The following is a 22,793-nucleotide window of genomic DNA, read 5'->3' as shown; positions in this document are numbered from 1 at the left end:
TTAAAACAAAAAATATTAAATGATATACCACGTACAACTAATAAAATAACAAATTTAATCACATAAATATAAAATCTATTTTTAAAAAAAATACAAACAAACCGTGCATCACCCGGGTTCATCTAGTATATTATTATAGTAGTACTTGTATGTATTATGCAAATATTCTAAAAATAAAAGATTTTTCCTAAAAAGAGGGGAAGTTTTGGAGGGAAAAAATAGCACCAGAAAGTGACATGTGTTATTCCTGGTGTCTGTTTTAGTATTATGTTATTGATTTCTGGAGCAAAGGTGGTGCCAATTTCCATAAAATAGTAAAGGCCTAGTTTACTACAAGGGCCGGAGATAATGCATGCGCAGCGTGTGGAGTACTACTACTAATTAAATTCTTACACAAACAAAGAATACCAACAAATATAGTCAGAGAACTATTAAAATTATAACTTAGATTAAATGAAATACAAATATCAATTGACTTACATGCCAGGGTCCTTCCTTAAAGTAAGAGTGCCGATCAGCTGTACCGCTATGGTAATTCCCTTTCACCACTTCATCACCTTCACGCTTACCAGCAAAGAGATGCCTAAGAGAAGTCGACCACCATCTTTATCTATTTTTGTCATCTTGGTCACCAACAATGCAGCCACATAAATCGTCACCTTTTTTTACCTGTTCCACCACCAAATTAAAATCTGTAGATGATATATTTTTGAAAAATTGAAAATTCGAGCAGAAAATATGAAAAATTGAAGAAAAAGAAACTGAACCAGAAGAAAGATTCAAGAGGAGAGTGAAATAAAGAGAGACAGCTGACCCTACGTGAATGAAATTAACAGCACTTCGAAGCCTAATGACATTAGAAGCATCGACTTTAGCCAGCAACAATCGACATTAGAGAAGGACCTTGCATTAAAAAGATGAATCAGGAACTTCATCCGACTATGCTTGATGATAAGCTTCTGGTATATATGATGCAACTTGCTACTTTTCTGTGGTTAATTATCATTGCTTTCATCAACGTATCATCCAAGTCAGGATCACAGATTGACATACCACAGTCCATTAGCTCCAGAAAAGGTAATTGAGCTGTGGCAAATAGAATACCACCTGGTTGTTCGGCCCAGGGTCACCCACATTGTTGGGCCGCACGCACACTCCACTCCACATTAGTATGATATTGTCCGCTTTAGGCCTAATCCGCACGGATTTGTTTTTAGGCACCTTCCCAAAAGGCCCTCATACTAATGGAGTGTGCTTCCACTTATAAGGAAGTCATTCCTTCTTTCTTTCTGTGGGACTTGGGATGAGCAACCCAAACAAAATACCAAGTTGTAGCGATCGGAAGGGGGTCACTATGACACCTACAAGACAATTAACCAAGAATTCAATCTAATCAACCAAAATTCTCACACAACCAAATCAGCAATTAAGCAGTAGCAAACAGACAATAACACCAGCAATACTAGGAAGAAACAATAGCAATCAACACACATGAATTATACGTGAAAAACCCCTTCGATATGAAGGATAAAAACCACGGGACCATTTAAGGAGTCCACCCTAACTTCTCTTATTGATAAATTGAGGGAAAAAGAATCCCAAATCAGTTTACAAAGGATTCACAACCCACCAGCAACAATAAACAATAAAAGATTAAAAATAGAGAGTGAAAAGAGTAGAATTCACCCCAAAACAACAGTCAGAGACGTTTCTGATCAAACCACAGCTCAAAACCGACGATCCAACTGTCCAAAATGAGGCCCTTAATGTCAAGAATAAGCTGACAAAATTTGAGCATGATCCAACGGTGGAATTTCCGGCAACGACCAGTTTTGTAAAGGTTGCCCGAAAAATTCGAAAATGGAAGCTCTTGTAAAGAACCCTCACTCTCTCTCTCTATTCTGTGTGTGTGAATGCTCAGCTGAAATTAGCTTACTTTGGTGACTTGTTTACCACAAGATATCACCTCAAAAGCTTCCAAGTGAAGGCACAAAAATAAGCCTCAAAGAGGACTTACAAAACTTAGTAAAATGTCTTGAAATGGACCAAAGTAAAACTCATTTTACTACCACTTGGGCTGGACCCATAACAAATCTCCTCCTCCAGCCCAACACGGGGAAGACGACCATGCTTCATGATTACTTGAAGCTCAATCCCGCAAGCTTACTAAAAACTTCAAGCTTGCTTTCGGGAACCATCTTTGTGAACATTCTGCACCATTCTTATCAGTGTAGACTTTTTTAAGTTTCACTTTCTTCTCTTTGATCACATTTCGCAACCAATGATATCGAACATCAATATGCTTGGTGCGAGCATGATACATACATTTCGCAACCTATGATGAAAAATATGTTGTATTGTAAAGACTTACATGAAGCAGTGGAAACAACCACAAAGACAAATGGTAGCACTGTTAAACCAACAAAGCCTACAAAGCCTGATAAGATGGATGATAAAGATAGGGTAAAGTTGAAAAGGAAGACTTTAGGGACTACTAGACAATGAATTGATATTAGCATATTCAATCAGGTGTCACAAGAGTCCAACCCATATGATTTGTGGAAGAAACTAGAAGGTCTTTATGAAAGGAAGACCGCACATAACAAAGCTTTATTGATTAAGAAACTTGTTAATTTGAAATTGAAGGGTGGAAAGTCATTTACTGAGCATCTTAATGACTTCCACGATATTATTAACAAGTTGACTACTATGAAGATTGTTCTTGATGATGAATTGCAGGCTTGGTTCATATTGAGTTCTTTGCCGGACAGTTGGGAAACTTTGGTTGTGACTATTAGTAACTCTTATTAACAAGTGTGCGATATCTTTAGATGTGATCAAAGAGAGCATGTTCAATGAAGAAATCAGAAGAAAGGAGATGGGAGTTGATAATTCACAAGCTCTTGTTGTTGAGAACATAGGAAGAGGCAAGAGTAGGGGTCCCAAAGGCCATGATAACTCATGAAATAGGTCCAAATCCAATGATGGGAGAAATGTGACTACATGCAACTACTGCAAAAAGCCTAGTCATATCAAGAAGTATTGTTTCCGTTTGAAAAAGGAACAAAGAAAGAAGAATTTTTCACAAAAAGAGGGAGATGATAAAAACACTACAGCAACAACTTCTAAAAGTAATGATGATGTCACTTTAATTTGTGCAACTAGTGAGTGTCATCACTTCAGTGGCTTGTAGATACAGGGTTTTCATACTATTGTGTTCCCAGAAGAGAGTACTTCATGAACTACAAGCTTGGTGACTTTGGTAGTGTGAAAAAGGGAAATCAGAGCTGCATTGTTGGGTTAGGTGATATTCGTGTGAAGACGAGTGTTGGGTGCATGCTTACATTGAAGAATGTGCGCCATATTCGTGATCAATGCCTTAACTTGTTGTCTGCTAATAATGTTCTTGATCTAGAAGGCTTCCGACATACTTTTGGTGATGGTAAGTGGAAGTTGTCCAAAGGGCCCGATGACAGTTGCTCAAGGCGAGTTGTGTTGCTCCTTGTATAAAACATATTTGAGTGTATGTTTTGGTGAGCTTAATGCACTTATAAAAAGAACTCCCTAATTTGTGGCATCGAAGATTAAGACACATGAGTGACAAGGGTTTGAAATGTTTAGCAAGTAAAACTCCTCTTATTCCTGTTGATACTACAGTTGCTCTTGACCCCTATGATCATTGTTTGGCGGGAAACCACCACAGGAAGTGTACTAGGTGGCAAGCCAAATTAGAGCTTGTTCACTATGATGTTTGTGGTCTTATTAAAGTGGAGTCTAATGGTGGCAACAAATATTTGGTCACTTTCATTGATGATGCAACTAGGAAAACTTGGGTTTACAGGTTGAAGATGTAATGAACTGATATTCTGACTTGTATTTCAGATTTAATAAACTTGAAACTTTGATTAATAATGGTAGAAATTTGAGTACAAAAGTGATAGGTTAATAGCTTAAGGCTACTACTCTCTTGATAACTTTAGGTTATCACTCTCCTAGTAACTTAAGGTTACTACTCTCAACATATTTTCCTCACAATTCACATAATGTCCTACTGCATATACTATCCCCTATTTACACTAAGGCCAAGGACTACTAACCTAAAAGTACTAGGCTTCCCAAATTGCCCTTCCTAATGTTAGCCTATTACACTACCGGCCCCCTTAACTTCCACCTTGTCCTCAAGGTGGATGATAATCAGCACTCGATTTTCGGCAAAAGCAATGATCTCTCAAAGGAGGAGATTGACTTGGGCTGATGTAAAGTGGAGTAGTGAGTTGGGCGGTGACAGTAGGAGACAGAAAACTAGGCCTAAAGTCATTAAGCCCATTTGTTTGCCTTTCTTTCTTAACAAAGAAAAAGACTTTTAAATGAGCAAGCCCCTTTAATCTCAAGACCCCACTATACTTTGTGTGTTGGCCATCTGTTTTGTTTGAAGCACGTGACTCCTAGCTGAATGCCTTTGCAATATCTTCAGGGTGTATTACTACAATAACCTTACTAGCACTTTTCAAAATTGGCTTCCTCCACAAGCCAAAGACTTTAGTCAAACTTCTGCCAAATGCTGCTCCTTCTGCATACTTCAAGAAACCACCAGAGAATGGTAGCCACGCAAAACCCTCAAAACCCTCAAGCCCACATCGGCTGCCGCCACCTTTGCCACCGGCCCACCTCAATAAGCCGTTCCACCATTCTTCACCATCAGTCCCACTACCGACACAAGAGCGTAGTCCTCTTCCGACCAAGATACCACCGCTGGTAAAGCCACTAGAGAAGTCACCGCCCCTTCTTGCAACCATAGACGGTGACGACTCAATTTTACTGGCAATCTTGCCTCCACCCGCGCCGCATCTATTATTGCTGCTCCGGCTCCCTTCACCATCTTTTTCTCCTGCTAACCAACACCCCGAACCACCACCAGATCCACTTCCTCCGGTACCACCTTTCTCGAAATTTCCGTCACCCTTGTAAATGTTGCCCTCCTCACTGAAACCACCAGTAAAAACACTTTCAAAAGTGATAGCCTCACCACTAAAACCCCTAGCATCGCTAATTCCACCTGCATTCCCATCAGCTTGTGCGCGAGATCCACCACCAAACTCGCTGGCAATTTGACCTCGACCTCCACCGGTAAACCCATCTCCGAAATCTCTAAGCCTACCACCATATTTGAATTCTGTTGCAAAACCCTAACCTCCACTATCCAACTCGCCATCCAGATCCCATGAACCACCATATCTCCCATCAACACGGCCTACCTCGCATACAACTCCAGTTGGGATGTGTGTTAAATCCTCAGGTAAGTCATCTTTGAAAGTGCTCATCGCACTGCCAGATTCACACCCCACCGGGTCTTGCACCCCGTGACTCTTCTGATGTACTACCTTGCTGCTAGACCAGGGACCACAACAGGAATCAGATAGTGCCGTCGCCAAATGGAAATGACGGACCAACTGAATCTTCAATCCCTGCCACTCAGAGAATGGTAGCCACCAGTGTTCACATTCGAACCACTGCAGCGCTTCGCAGCAAAGCCCGATGGTGGCAACCTTGAGCTTCTCCTCTTCATTCAAATGGAAAAAATGAAAGTAATCCTCCATTTGGAAGATCCGGTCATCTGAGTTTCTTCCATTGAATTCGTAAATTTGAAGCTCCTGTCGTACGGATTCTCTTCTCCTCAAGATCCGAAATACCTCTCCCTTTTAAGGGAATTGTGTTTAAATTCTTCATGAATCCATTTCTTCATGACTCATACGCCATCTGTTCCAACAAACTGCATTGCTCAGTTCTTTTTTTTTTTTTTTTTTTTACCACCGCTCTGATACCAATTGTAATGAACTGACATTCTGACTTGTATTTCAGATTTAATAAGCTTGAGACTTTGATTAATAAAGGCAGAAATTTGAGTACAAAAGTGATAGTTAATAGCTTAAGACTATTACTCTCTTGATAACTTTAGGTTATCACTCTCCTAGTAACTTGAGGTTACTACTCTCAACATATTTTCCTCACAATTCACATAATGTCCTATTGCATATACTATCCCCTATTTATACTAAGGCCAAGGACTACTAACCTAAAAGTACTAGGCTTCCCAAATTGCCCTTCCTAATGTTAGTCTATTACAGAAGACCAAAAGCCAAGCTTAGTTTTAAAAAGCGCAAGGTGCAAAGTGTCCCTAGAGCCTAAGCGCAAAGCGAAAGCGCACACCTTTTGGATATGAGGCGCAAAATTTTTTTAATTTTAATTTTTTTTTTTATTTAACTTTTTTTTTGGCATTAAAATTCTATTTTAAAATCAAATTAAAGTGATAATTATTATATTTTATTTTATTTAGTGCTTTTTTAAAGAAATTTTACTGCTTTTTTGTTATTGTTTTGGTAAAATACTCAAATTTAAGCATAATAAATAATTAAAACTATTTTTCTTTTTGGGTAAAAAATAGGGGGAAGGTGGTCAGGCAGCAGCAGGCTTTTGTCATTTTATCAATTAAAAAAAACTGAAAATATAATAAAGTAAAAAAAATCTTTAGGTGGGTGGATAGAGTTGGCATAGGAGAGAGAATAATAAGAAAAGCAGAAAAAGAAAGAATGGAGAAGAGCAGAGGTCGAAGAAGAGAATAGAAGAAAAAACTTTACCTGGGTTGTTCACCGGCGTCGGCCGCCAGTCTGCTGCCAGAAACCGCCGGGAATTGTTCTGCGGCAATTCTTCAATTGCAAAGCAACCCATAAATTAGGTTTTTCAAAAAATTAGGGATTTTAAATAGGGGGTCATATTGTAGCAATTTTATTCAATTAACAAGGGGCTTTTGCTCGAATTATCACTATAAAGACTGGGTAAGCTTCAATTTGGGAAAAAAAAAAAAAAAATTCACAAAAATTAATCTGAATCCCCTTTTCTCACGCTTTATAAACATAAGGCGGCTAGGCGCTGCGCCTTGGTTGAGGCGCCTTCTGGAATGCGCTACGCCTAGGAAGGCCGAGGCGTTTTAGCCTGCGCCTCGCGTCGCCTCGCGCCTCAACAGCGCCTAGGCGCGCTTTTTAAAACTAAGAAGCCAAGTGTTCAGAGACATTTTAGAAATTTCATGATATGGTGGAACGGGTGACGGAAAGAAAGTTAAAATGCACTCATTCTGACAATGGTGGTGAATATACTTCACATAAGTTCAGCATGGTATTCGACATGTGAAGACAGTTCCACACACCCCACAACATAATGGTGTAGCAGAGAGGATGAACAGAACCACTATGGAAAGGTGAGGTGTATGTTGAACATGTCAGAGTAAGCAGTGCAAACTATAATTTACTTGATCAACCGTTCTACTTATATTCCTTTCGGTCTTGACATTCTTGAGAGAGCATGGAAAGGATGTGGTCCTACATATTCACATCTTGAAGTCTTTGGATGCAAGGCATACCCTGTATGTGCCGAAAGATCAGAGATCGAAGCTTGATTCCAAGACTACTCTATGTGTGTTTGTTGGCTATGGTGATGAAGAGTATGGGTTCAAGAAACAGAAGGTAGTGAGAAGCAGAGATGTAGTGTTATTTGAGCACGAGATAGGTGCAGAACTTCTGAGTGTAAGGAATCATACTAACTTAGATTCATTTGTTGATGCTATTGATGTTTCTTCTGTTCCTACCTTTATTTCTGTTGAACCCGCCAAGAGTTGATGATCTTGATGCAACACATAATGGTTTTGAGGAGGTATAACCTGATGTTGGTGGTGATGTACCAGAATTTGATGATGCTCCTAATGATGCTGAACCAAATGATGAAGAGGTTCATGAGCAAGGGGAGCAACCTACCCCGCTAGTGGATGATGTACAAGTTCCAAGGTCAATCAGAGATCACAAACCTTCTTAAAAAACAATCATCCTAGTTACTGATGAGGGGGAGCCCGAGAGTTTCCAAGAAGCGATGTCTAGTGAAGATAAGAATCTTTGGCTAAGGCTATGAAAAAAGGAGATGAATTCTTTGTTGGAGAATCAAACTTATGGGTTGGTAAAGCTTCCTAAGGGCAAGAAAGTATTGAAGAATAGATAGGTTTTCAAGAACAAGAAAGATGGTGAGAATATAGTAAAGAGGAAAGCTAGATTGGTGGTCAAAGGATGCAACCACAAAAAGGGCATAGATATTGATGAGATCTTCTATGAGAACTGTTTTGGGGTTAGCTGCAAGTCTTGATCTTGAGTTAGAGCAGCTTGATGTAAAAACTGCTTTTCTACATAGTGACTTGCATGAAGAAATCTACATAGAAAAACCTAAGGCTTTGAAGAAAAAGGGAAAGAAAAACTTGTTTTCAAGTTGAAGAAGACTGTCTATGGGCTTAAACAGGCACCAAGGCAGTAGTATAAGAAATTTGATTCGTTTATGACTAGCCATAGTTATAAACGGACTTCTGCAACTCCTTATGTGTATTTCAGAAAGTTCCCTGGTAATAACTTCATTATCCTTCTTTTGTATGTGGATGATAGGTTGATAGTTGGACAAGATTCAATGATGATTAGCAACTTGAAGAAAGACTTGTCCAAGTCATTTGACATGAAAGATTTGGGTCCTACAAAGCAAATCTTAGGCATGGAGATTGCTCATGATAGGAAAGTTGGAAATTTGTGGCTATCACAAGAAAAATATATTGAACTGGTGCTTGAAAGGTTCCATATGAAGCATACCAAGCCTGTTAGTACACCATTAGCGGCTCATTTTAAGCTAAGTAAGAGAGTTTGTCCTACAACAGTGAAGGAGAAAGCAAGTATGTCTTATATTCCTTATTCTTCTGTTGTTGGTTCTTTAACGTATGCTATGGTGTGTACTAGGCCACATATTGCACATTCTGTAGGTTTGGTGAGTAAACACTTATCTAATCCGGGTAAGGCTCACTGGGTTGCAGTGAAATGGACCTTTAGATATTTGCATGGTACCTTTAAACTTTGTTTGTGTTATGAGGGTGGCAAACCTATTCTTAAGGGCTATACAGATGCAGACATGGCTGGTGATCTTGATAACAGAAAGTCTACCACAGGGTACAAGTTACAAAAGTGTGTGGCCTTGTCGAGAGGCAGAAATAGCACTTGTGGAAGCAAGTAAAGAGATGCTTTGGTTTCTTTAAGAGTTGGGTTTGAAGCAAAGTGAGTATGCGGTACTTTGCGATAATCAAAGTACTATGGATTGGAGCAAAAATTCTATGTATCACGCTCGTACCAAGCATATTTATGTTCGATATCATTGGTTGAGAAATGTGATCGAGGAGAAGATGAAACAGAAAAAGTCCACACCGATAAGAATGGTGCAAATATGTTGACAAAGATGGTTCCCGGAAGCAAGCTTGAAGTTTGTGGTAAGCTTGCGGGATTGAGCTTCAAGTGATCATTGAAGCATAGTCGTCTACTCGTCTTCCCAGTTGGCTAGAGGGGGAGATTAGTTATGGGTTCAGGCCATGTGGTAGTAAAATGAGTCTCACTTTGGGTCCAATAATTTGGTCAATTTCAAGTCATTTTACTAAAGTTTTATAAGTCTTCTTTGAGGCTTATTTTTGTGGCTTCATTTGGAAGCTTTTGAGGCGATATCTTGTGGTAAACAAGTCACCAATTAAGCAGCTAAGGGTTGAGCATACACATGCACATATTGAGAACTAAGTGAGGGTTTTCAAGAGAGCTTCCAATTTCGGATTTTTCTGGGTAGCTCTTACAAATTTGGTCGTTGCCGGAAATTCCACCGTTGGATCGTGCTCAAATTTGGATAGCTTATTCCTGACATCAAGGGCTTCATTTTGGAGTTTGAGCTATGGTTTGGTCGGAAACGTCTCTGGACAGAACTGCTTTTTTTGGATGAATTCTACTCTTTTGACTCTCTAATTTCAATCTCTTATTGTTTGTTGTTGTTGGTGGGTTGTGAATCCTTTGTAAACTAATTTGGGATAATTTTTCCCTCAATTTATCAATAAAGAAAGCTAAGGTGGACTCCTTAAACAATCCCGTGATTTTTATCCTTCACATCGAAGGGGTTTTCCATGTATAATCCTTGTGTGTGTTGATTGTTATCGTTTCTTCCTAGTATTGTTGGTATTGTTGTTGTTTTGCTACTGCTCTATTGCTGATTTGGTTGTGCTATTTTGGTTGTGTGAGAATTTGGATTGATTGGATTGAATTGTTGGTTAATTGTCTTGTGTGTGACATTGTGGGTGTCGTAGGGACTCCCTTCCAATCCCTACAACTATAGGCAGAAAGTAGTGTGCTTTCAGAATCAAACAGATAATGTGTAACTGAAACCAACAAAAAAAAACCAAGGTAGCATTAAGTCTAAACAAGGAATAGAAATTTACTTGAAGTGATATCAGGGCAAAGCACTAGCAATAATCTTGATAAAGTTCGGGAGAACACGTCACATATCATTCCAATGCCACGATCAGTGATGCTAGACCTACATCAACAACAAAACAATCTAAGATTCCTGAGGTAAACCAAGTAAACTAGAAACAAAGCCTAATCTTGCTGATGAATGACAAATTTGACTAAGCAATGAAATATGAAGATGAGGCATTACCCACTCAAGTCAAGCAGCTCTAGCTTTGAAAAGCTGTAAGCAATAGCCCGACACTAATGAGAGCATCCTCAGTCCCCTGAACAAAAGGAAAATGGCAACCAATAGAATTCGTCAAGCCTCATTATTATATTCAGTTGTATACTAGAACAAAAGGTGTACAGCCATTCCTTTTTTTTTAACAAGAATTAAAAAAATCTGTATATTTGCACCTACCTCAAACTAGCTGCTGAGAGAGCAAGAACAGTAGCATGAGATAATCTAGGCGATGTAACATGAAAGTTCTGCAACCTTGGGCAGAATTTTCCCAAGTTGTCCATCAGGGTAGTGACATCAAAACTATCATTATCTTGATGAGAAAAATTCAAAGAAATCTCCTCAATTTAGGGCAGTTGATATTCTGCAGTGATGAGACCCAAGTAAGCACTAAAAAAAAAAGGGTTGACAAAAAGATTTAATAATATTAGTTCAGATATTTGAGAGTTATAATAAAAAGGAGGGAGTAATTACCGTCTAAGATAGAGAATGAAGATCAGAAAGCCAGAGTGCAGAAAGACAACTTGAAGAAATAATGACCGATCCTAGATTAGAGCATCCTTCCATCTTAAGACTAGTAAGACACCGTCTATCAGCAACAAAACAACCCAGCTCATCTCTACAGTACAAAAACAGCAATGTTAATGGCTTGTGATTACCAATTTACCATGGACGGTAATAATAGCCTAGGAAAAATGACATTCGATAATTTCAGGACATACGATATAGTGATAACACTAAAACTAATGAACCTATATGTTAAGATATAAGCAACCTCCCTCCCCAAAGTTCATCAGAAGGTTTTTCATTTGGCAATTGACATGTTGATCGTCACTTGAAACAATGACTTAGCAGCTATTTGTCTGCCAGAGGTAAGCTATCAACTACCAGTTGGGTTGCTCAGACCACTACAAACAACAATCAGCCTTGTAAAATCAATTCAAGTTGGAAGCCACTACCAGTTGTGTTCACAGCGTTACATAAATTTTCTGTCTACTAGAACAAGCACTAGAAGAGTTTGAACTTGTATATCCTTTAAAAAATATAATAAAACCAAAATATTGATGTTCAATTACTGAAAAAATACTCAGATTCATGAATTTCTCGTTGGAAAATAACCAGAAATCTAATTAATTGAACCAAAATGAATAAATCAAACCCTAGATGAATTTTTCAATAAAAAAAGAAATCACATAGTATAATTCAGCGTGATAAGGAAATACCAAGAACTGAATACATCAAACCCTAGATGAATTTTTCAATAATCAATCGTTTTATGATAGATCAAATTTGAAACATAAAGCCTAGTATCTAACTCTTGTTAATCACAATTCACAAATTAATTGACTATAGAAACTAGAAAGTCATAGAGAAGAAAGCATATCATAGGGAAATGGAGAGAAGAGCAACGAGTCATCTTCAAAGAAAGCTCAAAAGCCGCTTCAATGGAGAACCAGAACGATCTCACCTTGGAGGAGGTGGACGGCCACATAGTAAGAGAAAGAGGAGAGAGAAAACCCTTGATCTTCTAAAATTGGTACAGGAGGAAGAGGTCGACGGAGAAGGTGGACGCCAAAGAAAATGAAGGAGATGGTGAAGAACATAAAGAGGTTTCTCGTTTTTATCAATCTAATGAAAAAAAATGAAGTATGGAGTAAAAGAAGAATGGCTAGCTGGTTACTCGTATTTTTTTATTTTCTAAATTATTTGCAGCGCCTACAATTAAAAATGTTGCTAATACATTTTTTTTGCAGCATTCAAGAGCAAGGAACATTGCAATTTTCTTTTCTTTTTTTTTTTTTTTTTTTTTTTTTTTTTTTTTTTTTTTTTTTGCATCTTGCTTTAACTTAGAGCGCTTCAAATAAGTCTAAAAAAAAAATTCCCAAACTATTTGCAGCGTTTTTAGTTATAAAGCGCTGCTATTAATACATAAAATCTTTGACCCACGTTGACTAATGATATTTTGCAGCGTTCTATACAGAGGTTTGCTGCAAATAGTGTGCTTCAAATGACGTTTTTTCTTCTAGTGTAGTGACCATACAAGGTATCATCACACTGTTTGCAATCTCATCAACAGCTAACTAATGATTAAAATTTTAAAAACAATGGAATTACCAGACTGTAACAGTTTAACATAGCATCAATGTCCTTGGTAAAGCACAAATGTGAAGGTAGATCTTAATAATCTCAACGAATTTTTTTAAACTACAAAACAACCCATTAGCCAATCAAAATGAGCAACCAGCAATTGTTTTTTGTAGGATTAAGAATTAGTTTATTTATTTTTAACTTTAATGGGGGATCTCTGGTAAGAAAACAATGTTTCTGTATGCAAAATTACAAATAATCAACTTAAGTAGATGGAGAGGATGGAATAGGAACACGTCAGCACTTTTGGCTCTACATTCATTCCAATGTCATATAAAGATGCCACAGCAATGTGCAATACGATTTATATGCAGTAAATTCCGAACATCAAAATTTCAAAACTATTACTTTACCTAGTGACTTCAATATAACACATGTTGTACTTTCTTAAATTGTTGCAATCATAGGAAAGAAAGCAATGACCGGGACTTGTAATCAACTAACCTGAAATTCCAAAGGGCAATAGAGTAAGGGTGATTCATTGCTTCTGAATCAGTCTATATATTACTTTATGAACATGGTCTTCATAGCCTTTCAATCACACAAAGGTTCCTTGATCAAAAGATTCATCTTCTCCTGAAGAAACTTCAGGACATCTTGCCTCCTTTCTTTTATAAGCAACAGCCTCAGCTTGCGAAAGGTCAAAACTGGAGGTTGAATCCCCTTTTCAATCATCTCTTCCATATATACACATGCATCACTGACCTGGCCCTTTTCACACAACCCATTAATAAGAACTGAATAGGTATGCATGCTTGGAACAAACCTTTTTGACATCATGTACTTCCATACCTTCAGAGCCTGCTCCAACTGATCTCTCTCAAAAAACATCTTTATCATCATTGTATATGTGTCTGTGTCAGGCTCACACATCTTAATCATCTTTCTAAACACCTTGAAAGCCTCATTAGTCTTCCCCTGACCAATCAAACTGTTTAATATTATATTGCAAGTCCTAGCATTAGGTACAACCCCTTTACCATTCATCTCTATTAAGACCCGAAATACATTTTTCAATTTATTTACTTTACAAAATGCACTAATTAGGGCATTGTACACTCCCACATCAGCCTCCACACCATTTTCGGCCATATCCATAAATGTATCTATGGCGTCTTCAATTCGATTCTCTATACCATAAGTATGAATTAAAATACTATAAAGAAAAGATGTTGGCTTACAACCATTAGCATCCATGCTCCTAAGAGTTTCTACAGCTTCATCAGTTCTCCCTGATTTACAAAGGACGTCAACCATTATACCATATGTCACAATATCAGGATCGCAACCTACATTAATCATTTGTCTGAAAGTCTCCCTTGCCTTGGGGAGATTTGGTTCTCTTCCCCAACCAGAAAGCAGTATGCTATAAGTTTTCGAGTCAGGAACAAATTGTTCATGCATTTTATCAAAGATCTCTTGGGCCTTCCTTACATTCTTAGACTTGCATAAAGCACTTAGAAGCCCATTAAATGCAGCTAAGTTTGGAGTAATACCATATTTTTCCATAACATTGAATGTATAGAGTGCCTCATCCACCTTCTGCATCCTAGCATACTTTCTCATGATAATGCAAAACGTCTCAACACTTAGCATCCCCTTTTTCCTCATAGTGTTCACAAGATCCCACATAATCTCAAACTGCCTTATTTTAGCCAAAGACCCAATCATAATGTGATAAGCTTCAACAGTATGTGTGTAATAATGTTGCTTTCCTGCCCATTCAAAAAAACAATATGATATCATACCTGCATTTCCAAATCTCTTCAGAACATCCTCAACCATCTCTGGTGAAGCCTCAACTCCGCTATGATCAAGCCTGACATCCAGTCCTACTTTAGGAGATGACATCATGATTCTACATATTTTTTTAAATGGGGCATCAGATAAATCTTTGACGGCTGCATCAGATGTGTACATTCTAGTAACAACACTCCAGACTGAAGACAAATTCTTGTAATGATAGTGAGCCCTAACCATCTCCTTTTATCACTTCAAACTCGATCACCTTAAGCATTAAAAAATTTACATAAGAACAAGCTAAATATCTGAGGGTAGATTCTATTTATATATATATATATATAAGAAACAATGCATTGCTAATATATCAACATTACACGACCAATTGATTCAACTGCTATCTCTTCTTTAACTAGTATAGATTTAACATCAGCTAAGCTAGAACTTGCTATTTATAAATCATATACCTCTCAATCAGGTAAACATTATTCTGCAGTGTATTTGAGTTCCTTGTAATGGAAAGTGATAAGTTGCAAAATTAGAGGGAAAGATTGGATCTTTAATCAATGAAAATACAAAAAGGGTCTGAAACATGACTTTAGGCCACCACTCTTCAACTGCCCAAGCTTACAAATTTCTGGATACCCCCTCTCTAGTCTCTACTCTTTTTTTCCTCAATTGATCAAGTTCACCAACCCCTAAAATGCGACCTAGTAAAAGGAATTAATTACTATTACTCGTCTTCTTCCAAATATGACGAAAGAGCTGCTCAAGCTCAACCAACTACCAAGTGCTTGCTTAGCCTCCTATGTCCTGGTTTGCCTGGTACCCTGGTTGCGGCTAGTGCTAGCATCGCAACCTCGTGTAAGGGAGGGTCACAGGTGGTCTGTTGTAGTTCATCATATTCCCTTCACTAAATTTCCTCCAACTTTATGAGAAAATCATGTTTTCTCTTAATTGTTTTCAAACCTTTTCCATTTTGGATTTATCATGCTATCATCTTTTCATATTAATTTGTGCACAATCATCTAATTGACCTTTTTAATCGACACTATAATAACATGCTACTGGCTAACCCACTTTATAATACATACCTAAATAACAGTTAAGAAGAGTAAATAACAAGCTAAAGTTCAAAAATATTATAAACAAATTCAACCATGAAACCTACATTTGGAAATCTAATTCAACATCTAATAATTTAATAACCCAAGCAAGCAATTTCATCATTTGCAAGTTTAGCCATGGCAAATTCCAGAAGGAGTTCAGAGGTGCCAACTAATTCCTAAAATCAGATTAAAAAAATAATAATAAAGATTGAATTTGCCAAATTTAAATTTCGAAAAATAAAGAATGGAAAGAAATATAGAGCAGTGAGGTCTAATTTCATAGTTCAATTCTAACATTAAAGGGTTCTGCAATACTTTTAGCAACTAAATTTGATTCAGTTATCAAATAAATAGGGATATTTGATTCCATTATCAATTAGGCTCATAAATTTTATTTCTAACAACATAATCGCTGGTTATGATCTTTCATAATCTTAGTTTTTACAAATTTACAACCAAAATAGTTCAGATTTTCGAACACTAAACTTAGTACACTGACAATTAAATTAAATCAAACCCTAGATTGAAAAATTGATATGATGATTACAAAATGAAACAAAAATTTACCTCAGAAGCTGCTTCAATGGAGGGATACAGCTATTTCAATGGAGAACGTCAAGTGCGCTTCAATGGAGAACGAACAGAGAGATAGGAGTGTTTTTTTTTTTTTTTTTTTTTTTTAATGGGGGATACAGCAATTCAATGGGTTGGAGACTTGGAAGCCTTGGAGCCCCATTACAAGCCCCGACCCGCCCTAGTTATAAATGGGTTAGATCCGTCTTATTAATAAATAGGGCAGGTCAATAGAGTCATCCAATTATGGATTTTTGATGGGGTGTGAGTGTGTGACCTCGTGACGAACCCTACAAGAGATTGAAATTAGAAATAAATCTCTATTACAAAGAAAGAGTTTCCTTTCATTTTTTCAAATACCGTTTTCATATACCTACACCTAACAAAAACTGACACGACCTAAAAATAATGGATTTGGATTGAGTTTTCCAACTCGACATGGGTTGACATGAACTCGGCCTGAAAAAATTAAATGGGTTAGGTTAAGGTTTAAAATTTCAACTCGGAAATGACCTATGTAACTTAAAATATTAAATAAGGTTGAGTTAAACCAAACCCAAATTTAATAACTCGAATTAAGGGCAACCAAATTATTACCATTTGACTCATATACACCCCATCCAATTACCCTTATATAAATAATCTTATCCTAACTACTCTTAGAAAATTAATCACAATCCAACTACCCATTTTTTTCATTCTTTCTTCCTCTCTCTATATTTATACACGCAGTGGCAGCAACTTAGTTAATGTGTTTCTTTTCGAATCCATACTGCTCTATGGGTTCAAGTCAATTCGAAAGAATAAGCCAAATGGGTTCAAGTTGACCCATACATAGTTTTCATTAAAAAAAAAATTAAAATATTGATTAAACGGGTTAATTTGAACCCGATCGTACAAGAAATTAAATTGATCAGGTTAGGATTAAAAAATTAAACCTAGAAACTTAAACAAGTCAGGGTGGATAGAGGATAATCAACTCGATTAGAGCTGACTCGAACATGAATCCAACCCAACCCAACCTAATTGTCAACCCTACACACACCAAAGCTTGTATTAGTTATATGTAAGATTTATTTGGTGATGTGGATCTCTCAAGACTCTCACAAGGCTCGCAAGCTATAATAACATTGGATCTTCAGATTTTAACAAGAACTAAAGAAACTACACGAAAATAAAAAGGATAGTACTCTAATTTTCGCAAGATAGAGGGTATCTTCCTAGTCGCAACTAGAAGTGATCACAAGTCGCAACAAGTGATGTTTTTTATTAACAATCAAACGAGCAACGCTCAAAGGGTTAATTCCCAAACAAATTACTAGTAGAAAACAGTAAATGGCAAGCGGTTCAAAACTTCCCATTTAAAATGGCAAACCGCTTCCCATTTGAAAAGAATGGGAAGCGGTTTAATGCCTGCTCCCCATTATGGCTTTAAAATATAGAAGAAGAAAAAAATTCACAGAAATCGATACACAAAAATGAAACATATGTATAAAAATGTATATTTCCATTAATAATTAGTTGTAATATTACATTTTAATTAAAAAAAATAAATAAATTAAAACTACTGAAGCCACCACAGCACTGCATTTCTAGCCACCGCCACTGCAATGGACAACCATTAAAAAAAAATTAGATCAAAAAGTTTACTCATTATGCAAATAAATTGAAACAAATTCATTAACACGTCAATAAATTTACAAACCCTAACCAAATTTCAACTCAGAAAATGCAAATAAACCATAAATCTAACCAATTCAAAGCAATCTAACATAACCTAACAGTTCTTAAATGCATATAAAAGATGAAATTTGAAAAAAAAAAAACTAGATCTAAATTCTTACCTAAATTAAAATTAGACCTGAAAAACGCCGGTGGTTCTCGGTGGGTATCGCCTCGTCGGTGTTGTTGTTGGTGCTGCGTTGTTGCTCGGTGGTGCTTGCTCGGTGAGTCGGTGATGCTCGATGGTTTGCTGTGGTGGGGGCTGCTCGGTGGGTTTGCTGTCGGTGTTGTTGCTCGGTGAGAAGGAGATGAGAATAATGGAGAGATGCGTGAGAAGGAGATGAGAATGGAGAGGAGGAGAGAGAAAGGAGAGATGCGTGAGAAGGAGATGAGAGGAGAGAGATGAGAACGTGTGAGTGAAGAGGAGGAGAGAGAAAGGCCCGTATTATTTTTTAGGAATGGGGAGTGGTTTAAACATCAACCCGCTTTCAATTACAATATTTGGGAGCGGTTTAACCCAAAACCGCTCCTCATTTGTATGTTTCAGTTTTGTTTTTTTTTTTTTTTGGGTGGGTTTTTGTGGAATTTTGGAAGCGAATTTTAACAACCGTTTTCCATTTGGAGCTTCCCACTTACTTTTTTCTACTAGTGAATCTCTCGTCATTATTCATTAACTATTATTGATATGTACCTATATTTATAGGGTGAAAAATCGTACAAAGATAAGATAGGAAATTAATAATCATATCAGATAGAACGAATATTGAGAATCCTAATCCTAATATATCTCCTAATCATATTTCACTACTAAAATTTAAGTAATTAACAACGACTCAATAACGACCATATCAAAAATTCATTGTTAAAAGCATACTTATAACGAGGACTAAAAATGTTTCTCGTGAGTTCTGGACTATTGTCTACACAATGATAAAATAATGTTAAATTTCTGTCGTTAATAATCTAGAAATAAAAAAAAAAAAAAAACAAAATCGTCGTTAATAATATATGACGCGGCGGGATTAAGTTTTAGAAGCCAACGAAGGATATATTCAATATTTGGTATGTTATTATATCTCTTTTGAATAACAAAATTGTAGTTTAGGTTTTAGTTTCAATTTAATATATTAAAGGACTTGTTAATTTGTTAAAATCTGAAGTTTTTTCTTTGTTTGATTTTAATTTTGGGCCTTATATTTCAATCTGGTTCATCAATTTTCCCCCTTTTCTACTGTAGTTTCGTTTGATTTTTAGTCAAATTACTCAAGTTTGATGTTTTATTGAATCCTTGAGTTAACTATCTGATTCTTTTTTTCTAATCTGTTTAACTATTTGCATGTATCTCTAAATTATTTCCTTTAATTTGTCTCTTATACTCTGTTATCTAAGCATACAGGATGTAAATTTTTTTTCAATACTTTTAATTATATAATTTGTTGGCTGGAAAATTCGTTGTGTAAATTAGCATATATAAGTTGCTATTAAAAAACGGTGGTTTATGTGAATTAATTTGAGATAATTTATGATGTTATATAGATCAATCTCGACATACACATCTGATCTGAAATTATGACATCCATAGTTGTTCTAATGATATAAATAGCATATAAATTTCGTTTTTATCATTATGTTTATCGTGGGTTATTGATCTGATATTAGTGTTAAGGGTGTGTATGGGTTTTTGTCAAGCTATATTTGGTGTAATGGTTATATGTAAGATGATGTTAGTTACATCATCATGTGTGCTAGAGTATATTGGGAGACTACAATAATATATAAATTAGGAATAATTAAAGGGAAAAGTGAACCTTAACTTTCCTCTTTCCTCTCTCTTCGATGTTCGAAAATCCTCTGCCAGTCCGCCGCTCTCGCTCGTCGGCTCCACTCCCGGCACTCCGTCCCTCCGTCCGTCGAGTCGCCGCCATCGCTGCTTCGTGATTCACTGCTTCGTCCGTTCGTCGGCTCGTCGCTGGACTCGCTGCTCTCCATTCGACTTCGCTCACTTCGCTAAATCGCTAGACCCAATTCACGGTATTTAAATCTGAAAATAATCTCTGAATTATTAGTTTATTACTTGTTTAATTGTTTTATAGTTTATACTTTTATTCAATTATTCTGGGTATTGAATATTTGAAGTATTTAACTATTGAAATTTTGAAATGTGTTGGTTTATTGTCTTATTGAAATCTGTTGGTTAATTGGTTTATTACTTGTTTTTTTCTTCTGTTTTTGTGAATTTATAGAAATATTGAAATGTATAGTTAATTTTGTGAACTTTTGATTGCATTATTTTCTCCTGTTTTTGTGAATTTATTGAAATGTATAGTTGAATTAGAAATTTAGAATTTTAGGTTTCATTATTATGTAATGATGTGGAATTGTGGATTGTGGAAATTGATATATATTTTTCAATTTAATTAGGAAATGTCAAAAGATTCACCTAATTCAAACAAATCCAAGGCAACTAGTAAACAACCCGATTTTCGACAATTCTTGTTTAAAAGACCGAAACTCTATGAAAATGAGTCAAATTTTAATATTAGGTATTAACCAATCTGCGTGTTTGAGTTTTTTTTTTAAGCTTTTTGTCAAGTTAAAGCTTTTTGTCCCCCCAAGTTGAAAATTCCGGCTCCGCCACTGACTTAAAGGTACTTGATCGTTACCAAAGATGTAAATAATATTTGGTTTATTTGAAGGGAAGGAATATGGATCCCTCCCCTTCCCTCTGCCCCAAGTCATATCCCCCTTCTCTCTCACTTTCTCTTCCTTTTCATTCCCTTCTTATCTTTCTCATACTATTATAGACTAGTTGTAGAATAACTTGCTGAGATTTTTGATGGTATTCTTATTTTTTCTCTCATTCTTGCTCAGTGACAATATGACCAGCTATCTATGGAAGAAGTATGCAGATTATGTGTACACCAAATGGGAAAGAACAATTTTGTGGGATATGATTGAACCTTACAGACGGCCTAAATCATTTACGCCTCTTGTCACTCTTTATGTTGCTGCTTTCTACAGTGGAGTTATTGGAGCAGCAATCACGGAGCAACTCTATAAAGTAAGTTACTTGATCTTCTATGGACACCACCCTCCCCCCCCCCCCCCTCCAACCCCCCCAAAAAAAAAAAAACATAGTCCTACATTTTCTGGATATTTTCATGTATAAGAATTTAAGGCAATCATTATGTGCGGTGAAATCGTTCATGGGATTATCTTGGTTTTATTCTATGCTTGCTTCCTTACGACTGATTTAGAATTTAAGTGAATATATATTATTTTTTTTGATAAAAGTGAATTATGTCCCACTTAGATCAAGAATTGCCATTTAGGCCACCTACTCCCACAATTTCAAGGAATTCTCCAGTCCTTTTGAACTTCTTGACACGAACAGATTTGGGCTCCTATCACTTGCTGTTATATGATCTTTTGTCGATAATGCAATATTGATTTGACTTTTTATCTGGCTCCTAGTGAAAGTAGTGCAATTTTACTGTGAGCAAGGAATGTAGTTTTCATTGTGGCTATAAGACACAGCTTTTCCAGTGCACAAATAAATGCTCAGATTTTTTTTTTCCTCTCAATATATCTAAGATAATTATGAAGGACTTTCCTGTTAGTTTATCCATTATTCCATATTCTAAGTAAGTTAACACTGAGAGATTGCCCATGTTTAAGATAGATTCCTAAAAGCTTTGTACAGCTGAGTGTGAACAGCCTAGGCTAGCAAATCTTCTAAGGAATAATTTGGTATTTAGGGGAAAATAGAGTGTTTTTAGCCATGTGACATTTAGTTATTATTGAAGAGTGAAGTGTAATCACACAAGTCTTTTTACTGTCCGCCCCTTGTATTAGAATTTCACTAATGGACATTGAAGAGCTCCCCCGCCCTGAATTCTGATCACCATTTCGGTAAAGTTTACTCCCCTTTTATCCAATTATCTAACCCTTTTTAGAATTTGGTGTGAACTTTGTCTATGAAAACAGAAAACCTTTTTCGGTTGTGTACTTGTTTCTTGCTATAAGGTTGGAAAATATGGTTGGCAATTTGGCATTTGGGGAAACCTGATTTATTAAATTGTGTGCTACTGTGCTGCATAGCTTATGTTATGCTATTGAAAGTTTTATGTTATGCTCATTACTAGTTACAGCTGAGCTTTTTATCTGATAAGTAGTAAGTGACTAGCCCCTTGGCCTGTGCTCTATGAGGCAGTGGAGTCAGGCCCAAGGCTTTCTCGGTTCTTTACATTCATTGCTGACTTCGAGCAGGAAAAATATTGGGAAGACCATCCAGGAGAGACAGTACCTCTGATGAAACCTATGTTTTATGGTGGTCCATGGAAGGTATACAGAGGGGAGGTTCCAGTCTACCCCAGTGACAAACCCAAGTAAAATAAGAACGAAAGTTGAGATATCATAACTCTATATTCTTGGAGCAAGATTGCATGTCTGAGCTTAACTTTTACCTTCTCAACCCTCCTCAGTTTTCTTTTATCTTTGTGTTTTACAAAGTAGCCTTAGATGGGTGACAGCATCTTCGACGTATTTATATTGTTGTACATAAAAAGGTACAAAGTACCATATCTACAATGTGTGATCACTCTTTTTGGAATGAATTTCATATATTTGATGTGCATCAATTAATTACGAGTATTCAATTTTTGGAGTCATACATAAAAACAAACATCTCATAAAAAGTTTATAACGATGTGACGATAAATGATGTTTAACGATCATATGTTATCTCAAGCCTATTATACAAATGCATAATTGATCACTCGTTTTTTCCTGTGCGCTCATGATATGCTTGCTTAAACAAAATCAAAATGAAATATTAACCGAAAAATTAAGTACAAACTGACAACTACATATATTCTTTTCGTATCTTTCTTGCAAATAATGCTTCATTGCTTCAGGTGTGCAATA

At 36.6% G+C, this 22,793-nt stretch overlaps 2 protein-coding genes and 1 long non-coding RNA gene across 6 annotated transcripts; 1 reads left to right on the top strand and 2 right to left on the bottom strand.

The window, feature by feature from the left end:
* Positions 1 to 415: 415 nt before the first annotated feature.
* LOC110729324 (pentatricopeptide repeat-containing protein At1g77360, mitochondrial-like) lies at positions 416 to 16,467 on the bottom strand. Of its 4 annotated transcripts, none has more exons than XM_021909055.1 (9): positions 16,140 to 16,467; positions 13,168 to 14,731; positions 11,050 to 11,194; positions 10,756 to 10,939; positions 10,543 to 10,618; positions 10,322 to 10,419; positions 6,636 to 6,704; positions 820 to 1,361; positions 416 to 669 (listed from the first exon to the last, which is right to left on the bottom strand). In XM_021909055.1, exon 2 carries the CDS (start codon positions 14,701 to 14,703, stop codon positions 13,258 to 13,260), a length of 1,446 nt encoding a protein of 481 aa, XP_021764747.1. In that variant the 5' UTR covers positions 14,704 to 14,731; positions 16,140 to 16,467; the 3' UTR covers positions 416 to 669; positions 820 to 1,361; positions 6,636 to 6,704; positions 10,322 to 10,419; positions 10,543 to 10,618; positions 10,756 to 10,939; positions 11,050 to 11,194; positions 13,168 to 13,257. The 4 variants fall into 4 exon arrangements, with proteins under 4 accessions (XP_021764747.1, XP_021764748.1, XP_021764746.1 ...); XM_021909056.1 differs by lacking the exon at positions 6,636 to 6,704 and having other exon boundaries at positions 820 to 903; positions 1,054 to 1,361; XM_021909054.1 differs by lacking the exon at positions 6,636 to 6,704.
* A 1,159-nt stretch (positions 16,468 to 17,626) lies between these two features.
* Positions 17,627 to 19,211, bottom strand: LOC110729323. The gene is made up of 2 exons (XR_002512879.1): positions 17,990 to 19,211; positions 17,627 to 17,750 (listed from the first exon to the last, which is right to left on the bottom strand). It is a non-coding gene; the product is annotated as an uncharacterized LOC110729323 (long non-coding RNA).
* A 467-nt stretch (positions 19,212 to 19,678) lies between these two features.
* On the top strand, positions 19,679 to 22,525 carry LOC110729322 (uncharacterized protein At4g29660-like). Its single transcript, XM_021909053.1, has 3 exons — positions 19,679 to 19,898; positions 20,739 to 20,928; positions 22,137 to 22,525. The coding sequence occupies exons 2-3, from the start codon at positions 20,746 to 20,748 to the stop codon at positions 22,257 to 22,259; spliced, it is 306 nt and encodes a 101-aa protein (XP_021764745.1). The 5' UTR covers positions 19,679 to 19,898; positions 20,739 to 20,745; the 3' UTR covers positions 22,260 to 22,525.
* The last annotated feature ends 268 nt before the right edge of the window (positions 22,526 to 22,793 follow it).

Source organism: Chenopodium quinoa, unplaced genomic scaffold (genome assembly GCF_001683475.1).
Source record: "Chenopodium quinoa cultivar QQ74 unplaced genomic scaffold, ASM168347v1, whole genome shotgun sequence".
Lineage (NCBI taxonomy): Eukaryota > Viridiplantae > Streptophyta > Magnoliopsida > Caryophyllales > Amaranthaceae > Chenopodium > Chenopodium quinoa.
This window is presented reverse-complemented; position numbering and strand designations above follow the sequence as displayed.